Source organism: Lineus longissimus, chromosome 10, assembly GCF_910592395.1.
Source record: "Lineus longissimus chromosome 10, tnLinLong1.2, whole genome shotgun sequence".
In the NCBI taxonomy this organism is placed as follows: Eukaryota; Metazoa; Nemertea; class Pilidiophora; order Heteronemertea; family Lineidae; genus Lineus; species Lineus longissimus.
This window is the reverse complement of record NC_088317.1, coordinates 9707056-9716492: the sequence shown is the minus strand read 5'-3', so window position 1 is coordinate 9716492 and position 9437 is coordinate 9707056. Positions and strand designations below refer to the sequence as shown.

Here is a 9437-nt window from a genome sequence, read left to right as displayed (position 1 = left end):
GTGTTTCTTTGGGGTTAGCAGATGATGGGTTATGAGTAATGATATGATGCTGCCTCTCAGCTTTTAAACCAAGTGGAATCTTATGTGCCCTTTCGGTATTTAATAAATATCCTGTTGCCATTTTCTATTTATTTACTAGTAAAATTATGTACATGCAGTGAACAGTGCCAACATCATATATCAGATAAAATGCACGGAAAAAAGCTATTGACGTGTACTTTCTGTTGGAATACAGTAAGTCATGATTACATTAACCCATTGAACTCTAGTATTCCCTTACCATTTCACTGACCATTTCATTGCAACGCTTCACTGGGAATCTAATGAATGATAGAATATATGTATTGTGGTGTCTGGTTCTTAGGGGTTTCTAAGCTAATTTGAGACAAAAAGGCCTGTAAGGGCTTTTGTTAAAATAGCTTAGAATTACCTAGATTCCTACCACCACAATACATATATTCTGCCGTCTGCTCACGATTGATCTCGGTCCCTGCGGTAGTGGTCTATATAAAGTGTCAATTACAGTACAGTAGTGGTTATGTTGTCTGCTCACGATTGATCTCGGTCACCGCCGTGATGGTCTATATAAGGTGACAAGTACAGTTGTGGTCATACGGGCTGCTCACGATTGATCTCGGTCACTGCCGTAGTGATATATATAAGGTGTCAAGTACAGTAGTGGTCATGTTGTCTGCTCACGATTGATCTCGGTCACTGCCATAGTGGTCTATATAAAGTGCCACGTACAGTAGTGGTCATGCCGTCTGCTCACGATTGATCTCGGTCCCTGCAGTAGTGGTCCATATAAAGTGTCAATTACAGTACAGTAGTGGTTATGTTGTCTGCTCACGATTGATCTCGGTCACCGCCTTGATGGTCTATATAAGGTGACAAGTACAGTAGTGGTCATGCTGTCTGCTCACGATTGATCTCGGTCACTGCCGTAGTGGTCTATATAAGGCGTCAAGAACAGTATTGGTCACGCTGTCTGCTCACAATTGATCTCGGTCACTGCCGTAGTGATATATATAAGGTGTCAAGTACAGTAGTGGTCATGTTGTCTGCTCACGATTGATCTCGGTCACTGCCGTAGTGATATATATAAGGTGTCAAGTACAGTAGTGGTCATGTTGTCTGCTCACGATTGATCTCGGTCACTGCCGTAGTGGTCTATATAATGTGCCACGTACAGTAGTGGTCATGCTGTCTGCTCACGATTGATCTCGGTCACTGCCGTAGCGGTCTATATAAAGTGTCAAGTACAGTACAGTAGTGGTCATGCCGTCTGCTCACAATTGATCTCGATCATCCCCGTGATGGACTCTTTAAGGTGTCAAGTACAGTAGTGGTCATGCCGTCTACTCACGATTGATCTCGGTCACCGCCGTGATGGTCTAAAGGTATCAAGTACTGTAGTGGTCATGCCGTCTGCTCACGACTGATCGCGAGCACTGCCGTAGTGGTCTATATAAGGCGCCAAGTACAGTAGTGGTCATGCCGTCTGCGAGTCTTTTGATATGCTACACATGGGTCTCAGATGTATAGGATGGCACTGGGGCTCCTCTGAAAACATGAGCCGCGAACCCGCATTTGACAGAGATTTCACTTACAGATGCGCGATTTCTAGCCAATTCAAGTTCAGTGCCTATCATGTTCTGGTGGCTCCTGAGAGGTCTCTATTAGCCCTAGGAGTATAATTCTCATGGTTTTGAGCTCTGCATTGGACCCTGAGTGCATCTGGAGTGGATGATTTGAGATATTTTGATATCTAGAATATGCCATATGCAGGCTTAAGGCCTCACTCCACAGTTTCATGAAATCCATCAGAAGTGACGTCAAAACAGCGCCTCATGGGACACACAAGGCAACCCCTGAATGGATACTGTGAACTGACTACTGGCACTGGATACCCAAACATGCACATTTTTAATGAGCCAGAGTCCTAAGGAAACTGCTAGGGCACTTTTAGTGCATTTGATTAGTTTCGATGCCTGTAGGTTGCGCCACATTTGATACCACTCAGTTCCAGCAAGCGGTCAAAATTGAGCAAAAAAATGTGGAAAAGTTGGCCAAGTTTACGCTGAATTAATATACGCGGAGGGAGAAATTTACTGGCACATAAGCCGACCAGGAGATAGGCCATTTAATGTAGTTTTAAATTTTAGAAAGAAAGGCATGGGTCAAAACGGCGCAAAGCGGTCTATTCTGCCCTTGAACCGGGAACACCCCAAAACGCGTGTGTCAAGCCGACGTCAAGCCAGTGCCTAGTGTGACACACAAGACATCACCTAATGGATGCTGGGAACAGACTGCTGGCACTAGATACCCAAACCTGCACATGTTTATGGAGGCAGAGTCTTAAGGAAGCTTTTTAGGGCATTTTAGTGCTTAATTAGTTTCGTTAACAGCAGGTGGCGCCACACTTGATACCACCCGTATCCTGCTCGGTGGTCCAGAATGAGGAAAAAAAAATTTGAGGTCTGCAGAGTCCATGCCGCATATACTCAGAAAGAAGAATTATCTGGAGCATGCGCTTACCACCATGAGATAGGCTATTTAATGTACTTTCATATTTTAGAAAGAAAATCCGGTGTCAAAACGGCGCAAAGTGGTCTATTCGTCCGTTGAAGCAGGAATACCCCAAAATGACGTCACGTTTTGAAGGGACATCTCACCCAGTGCCAAGCTTTGTGTCACTTCGCACCCTAGCCTAAACACGAAATCATCGTGACCAACACATTTTGGTTGACAGAGGCCAAATCTCTGTTGCTCTAGCTCACTAAAGATGTTTTCCATAATAAACAGGCTCGATTGGTAGCCAAGGCACGGCTGATTCAATGGAACACACCATTTTAATACGAACTTGGGCCGATTTGAAACTGTGGAGTGAGACCTTAGTACGATCTACTTTTATGTAAACCATAACCACCCTCCGAACCCTTGAGTGAGACCTACGCCTACGGTCCGTTCAATCCCGCGCTTGGCCTGCTGCATGCCTGGTTTCTGAGCTTGTTGGAGACAACGTGAAAAGGTAAGAACATTATTGTGTTCATGTTTTAGGCCTGTGATCAATTATTTGAATGTTATTGAAACAAAGTTACTTAGCAATTCATTTGCTGTGTAATTTGTGAGCCTAAGCTTTCCTTTGGCCATTATTGCATCCGGCAACTGATTGTTTCTAGCATCAGAGCATGCTAAGCCTGTTCACTGATTGGCACTGTAGTACAGTGTACTGGCCGCTGGGAATCCATTTTCGGACAATTTCTTTCTCATCGCCCCCTTTGGCATAGAGGATATTGATCGAAAAAGGGCCAATAGATAGGCCCTATATGATAAGGAACAGTGGAAAGACAACCACCGTTTTGATTTTTTGGTCTGGATTGTGAAATATATGAAATCACACTCCGACCGTCAAGTATAATGCCCGGATTACGGGCAAGGGTTTGTTTACAAATAGAGGGGTACAAATGCTGTACTAAAAGGTCACTGATGCACACAAAACTCGCTTATTCAAAAGAATAAAATAACCTAACTTTCCTTGAGCATGGCAACATATATTTGAAACATAATTCCATTAACAGTTTTGATTTAAGTATTTTTGACTTCATCTAAAAAGGAAAATAATGACAAAAAGTTGAGAATATTTGGTCACATGATGTGCCATGTGACCAAATATTCGGCTTATTATAAACCGCGAGATGCGTAGTGCGAAATCGCGAGATGCCAACCTCGGTGAGAGTACCACCCGCTCACATGAAGTATTGCAAATAGGAACCTGAAAAGGCGAACATTCATGAGACCGAGGCCACGTTGGGGAGGTATCCTTATTTTGATGATCCCATTTGAATATACTCCGATATGCAATGCCTCGCTCTGTACTATACATCGATCTGATGAATAGCTCTGTTTGGAGTGTGGCCGGGTCAGACTTTATGACCTAGTGCTATTTTAGGCATGACGAGACGGTCACCGCGTGCAATGCCCTGTGTCGGTCAATCGCTGTCTGTATGGTGGTGACTAACATGTATGACGCTATATGCGTACGGTATTGCAGAAATATTTGATGCGAATAAGTTCTCAACTTGTCCTGTGTTTGAAGATACAGTTGCACGTAGTCTTTGTTTTGACGTTAGCCCCACTCTCATTGAAAGAAGAAGTTCACATATATAAATGTAGGCCTAGGTATCGGAAATGATGGTTATTGTGATGGTCTAGTGAAGTAGAAAAAAAATGATTACCCATCTCGAGATATCGCGATTTCGCATCTCACGGTTTATAATAAGCGCAAATATTCTCAACTTTTTGTGAATGTTTTCCTCTTTATTCAGAGTCTGAAACAGATAAAATGAGCTAAAGTTATTAGGATTATGTATAATTATATCATTTCATCACTCAAATGAAGTAAAGTTACTGAATTCCTCAAAATAAGTGAGTTTTGTGTGCATCAGTGACCTTTTAGTACAGCATTTGTATACCTCTGTTTGTAAACAAACCCTTGCCGTAATCCGGGCATTCCTCCAAGTCCAAGCGCTGTCCAATGTACGTCTACCGGAGTACAGAGCTATAGTCATGATAGTCGGATTCATAAGTAAATGTCACTGCCCTTTTGGGTCGCTGTACAAAAACTACTGGGCCGATTTCTTCAAAGTTTGGTTTTTCTTGAATCTAATTTCGGGACCCAAGAGGATTTCCAAGTTAGAGATTTGCAAATTATGAAGAAAAAATTTGTCAACTTTGGAGCCCTTCGGCCATTTTGGGGTAATCCAGACAGGCCCCGATTTTTTTTGTGGATCATTTTAAATGAAACTTAGCACCTTTGGAGATACACACGAAAAAAAATTAACCTGAACGTTTCAGCAAAATGCATCCAGAAATAAGCAGTACAGAGGAGAAATTGTCAAAATCAATGCACTACGTCAATGTACACGAATACATACAAACATTTTTATTTCGTAACCATGGTTACTGAAATATGAAAATCCTCTTGGTTCCCAAAATTTGATTCAAGAAAAACCAAACTTTGAGGAAATTGGCCCAGTAGTTTTTGCACAGCGACCCAAAAGGGCAGTGACATTGACTTATGAATCCGACTATAATACAATCGCCATGTAACAACTTGGAAAGTCATCAAATTTTACCAAAACAAAACCTCTCCCAACACAACCTTGGCACTTTTCAGACATGTCAGATACTTGATAATCATTAGTACATACATGTAGGCTATGCCATGAAACTCGGCGGATAATCGTTTGAGACCTTTCCTATCCTGCCGAGTACATGTTCTCGCAGGGGAAGGCAGCAGTGGTGAGATTAAACCTTTTTGGGGCGCACATTTGACATTCCCACAAAGAACCCACCGTCACATTTTGATATCCATTATGTTCACAAGAGTCTAAACTCCACAATAAACACATCCACGAAGTAATTTTGACTAAGTAAACCTTATGAATCGGGGAACCAATGCCCGGATTACGGGCAAGGGTTTGTTTACCAACAGAGGTATACAAGTGCTGTACTAAAAGGTCACTGATGCACACAAAACTCACTTATTTTGAGGAATTCAGTAACTTTACTTCATTTGAGTGATGAAATGATATAATGAATCATATTCCTAATAACTTTAGCTCATTAATCTGTTTCAGACTCTGAATAAAGAGGAAAACATTCACAAAAAGCTGAGAATATTTGGTCACATGGCACATCATGTGACCAAATATTCTCAACTTTTTGTCATTATTTTCCTTTTTAGATGAAGTCAAAAATACTTTAATCAAAACTGTTTTATATGGGATTATGTTTCAAATATATACACATCAACAAAAGTAAGTCCCCCCCCTAAACAATTGATCATAACTTTTATAGTATTAATGAGAATGCATTGAAAATTGCAGGACATCATGATAAGATACTTTGACACAATCGGTAAAAGTTACAGCGCAATACATATTGTTACGCATGAATGAGCCTCAATTGAATGAAAAGAGTGCCATTTCAAAAATAACAAAACCTTGTATATCTTTCAAAATGTATTCTTTTCGAATTACAGATCGATTTCGGCTACTGTTAAACATTTTCAGTAGCTGGTGTATCCACTGTTGCTGTATTCTTATGACTTGAAGGTACCTATTGCGCATTCTGTGGATCAAGTGCCGTATCCTGCTGTCGGATGTAAATCCACACCAGTCCCGTTGCAGGTATGCTGCCAAATCGTTCAAGTTGGATTGTTCTGTGATCCTGCGATAAACTCACCTCTTGAGTTAGTCCCAAAGGTGTTCAATCGGATTTAAATCCGGGGAATTTGCTGGCCAAACCATCCTCTTAAAATGTTCCTCTGGTTAAGAACTGGTCAACAACTCAGTGCGGACAACTTGTTGGGCCAATCTTGTTATTTTTGAAATGGCACTCTTTTCATTCAATTGAGGCTCATTCATGCGTATTAAGTATTGCGCTGTAACTTTTACCCATTGTGTCAAAGTATGGTATCATAATGTCCTGCAATTTTCATTGCATTCTCATTGATACTTTAGAAGTTATGATTAATTGTTTAGGGGGGGACTTTATGTTCAGGGTCCCTCCACATCCTTGAATTTCTTGAAATCCTTGAATTATGCCTTTTGTCCTTGAAAACCTTGATTTCCTTGAATTACAGTACATTCAGGCCTAAATTCTGGGATTATCCTTGAATTAACTGTTATGGCTTACATTCATTTTCTGAGCTTGTTTGTTTGGGCCCTGGCGGTGTTGTTTTTGCATCAAACCTAATTTACGATCCTGATTGTTCCCTGCCGGTCAGGCTCCAGTACATGTGAAGAGCTGATTACTGTACACACACATTGCCAACTCCATGACTGTCACCATCCTCAAAATTACTCATTTATGTTTTTCTTGTAGTTATGTCTTCGTAATTTATGTGAATTGTTTAAAAATAATTTGGAATATTTGAATTTCGCTTTTTCTGACCTTGAGATATCCTTGAATTTTTTGCAGTACCTGGTGGAGGGACCCTGTATGTTGCCATGCTCAAGGAAAGTTAGGTTATTTTATTCTTTCGAATAAGTGAGTTTTGTGTGCATCAGTGACTATTATATTTAGTACAGCATTTGTACCCCTCTATTTGTAAACAAACCCTTGCCCGTAATCCGGGCATTCCGAGTTCCTGTACATTGAGAAAACAGTGGCAGCCATTTTCCAACATGTAAACAGGTTGTGTTTATTTCCATGTCTGCCTTGTACCGAACATCAAGCCATTTCTGACTTCAGTACAAATCCGCGGATTTCCGTTTGCGAACGTGACTGACACTCGAGAGAATCGGGCAATATCTGGCGCTTTGAATTGTTGAACCCCTGGATCAGGCTGTAATTTTTAGTGTTGGTTGACTATAACCCCCATTCCTCAAAACTGAAATTGTTCCACAATCAGACCGACGGTTCCGGAGTTATGCCACCTTTGGCCCTTTTTGGGCAACTGTGCATGGTAACAAGTTTGAAGCCCAAAATGTCCTTATTTAAAGAGTGTCCCAAATAAAAGCTTTGTGATAGTCATAGTGGACCTATGGGTGGATGAGAATGTGTCACAACTGCTTTTTATTTGGGACACGAATAGGTGGCGATAAAGTAGCTCCAGAGAGAAATTTTCCTGAAATTGTTACATGTATGGCAAAAATATGAAAACTAAAAGAGTACCCCAAATGTTCCTTTTCAGTAATTGGTTGCCTGGGAGTATCTAGACTAGATGAGATACCAAACAATGCCAAAGGCAGTTATTTGGGGTACTTTCTAGGTGAGGAGAAACAGGAGCTCATAAATGGCTGTTTTCGCAAAACTGCAGTATGTTCGGACACTTATCCGGTTACTTCAATAGTCAACTTGAAAACTGATTGGTACATGTTACAGACAATATGCTATTGCTAGATCACTGTAGATATTCAATTAGAAAGTACCCCAAATAACTTGCCATTGGTATCTCATCTAGATACTCCCAGGAAACTAATTACTGAAAAGAAACATTTGGAGTACTCCTTCAGTTTCCAGTATCTGCCATAACAATTTCAGGAAAATTGCTCTCCAGAGCTACTTTAGCGCCACCTATTTGACCACTTATGAGTGTCCTAAATAAAACGCAGTTGTGACACATTCTCATCTACCACGTCCACTATCAAAAAGTTTCCATTTGGGACACTTTTGAAGTAAGAAAATTGTGGGCTTCAAAGTTGTTACCATCCACAATTGCCCAAAAAGGGCCAGAATTTTGGGGGGGGGGTGACTCGGGTCGAGTTGGTCTGACTGAGAAACGACTTGGTCGAAATAAAGCCTGGGAGGTATAGCCAACAACTTCTCCAAATTTCAGCCAAATCCAGGGGGGTCAACAGATTGCCTGAAGTGAATCTCTCAATTGCAATGACTGAGTCTTAACAGAGGGACCTGATGAAAATATTTTTTTTCATTTTAGCATTTCATGTACCCCACAAACAAAAGCCAAAAGGTCCTAGCTATCCTACTCAGTCGACTAGGTTGGTCAGCTCCACAACCAATCTTATTATCTCGGAAAGTTGCTCTTAAAAAAAATATTTTTTGCTGTCCTTTCCTTTTACTAGGGCCGAAATGGCTGAAGGTCATGACATGCATGAAGTTTGTACCAGAGCAAAAAGATTGGCCGACGGGGATGGAGATGAAGGAGGTGCAGGTGAACCAAAGGCAAAGTTGAGACGGAGGCATCTGGAGGATTCTTATGTAAGTAAGTCATCTGGGATAAATTCTGTATCAGTGTGGTAGCCCAGTGTGGCATTGCCGAGGGGTATTGTCGTCATCTGGGGCATCCGTCTGTCCGTCGATCGAGACGACGTTGATGGATTTTAAAAAATCGAAGTAATCTTGCATCACAGAGATTATACAATGTAACGATGTTAAGACTTTCTGTGAAGAAATTTTTTGAAAGTATCATTTACTTTTCATGATATCAAAATATCAAAATTTTGAGATTCTGAAAATTTTGAATTTTTTCTGATTTTTTTATATATCCTGGTAGTACACAATCATGTCCCCTGATTGAATGGTGAATTTTTTCTTGTTTTCAACTAAAGGAACATCTCAAAATTATAATATGAAAATGTTCATACTTCCAAGTATCGACCTTTTTCTCAGCAATATTAGTTACTAGCTGTGCTAAATTGGTGCCAATCATTATTTGGGAATGTGTTCTCAAAGTTTCAATTGCAAAAAAACCAAAAATATCAAAATATCAAAATTTTGATTTGATATATCTCAAAACCAAAATGAGATTTTTCGAATTTTTTCCACAGAAAATCTTAGCTTTGTGTAAGGTAATGTAGGGTAAATTTGGTTTGGAAAAATCCATCAACAAAAAAGTGAAAAAAAGATGCCTCTCAAAATTATGTAATAACTTTGTTATGCAATTGGTCTGAATAAACTATATGATT

General features: G+C 40.4%; 1 protein-coding gene across 3 annotated transcripts in view; it reads left to right on the top strand.

Moving 5' to 3' along the window:
- Positions 1-2944: 2944 nt before the first annotated feature.
- LOC135494662 (uncharacterized) overlaps positions 2945-9437 on the top strand; it is a 33308-nt gene continuing 26815 nt past the window's right edge. Inside the window, exons 1-3 of one of the 3 annotated variants that reach the window (XM_064782855.1) lie at positions 2945-3031; positions 6988-7056; positions 8595-8730. In XM_064782855.1, coding sequence (XP_064638925.1) covers positions 8602-8730 — 129 coding nt within the window. In that variant the 5' untranslated portion in view covers positions 2945-3031; positions 6988-7056; positions 8595-8601. Of the gene's footprint in view, positions 3032-6987; positions 7057-8594; positions 8735-9437 lie in introns of all 3 variants that reach the window. The other 2 variants (XM_064782854.1, XM_064782856.1) reach the window with 2 other exon arrangements.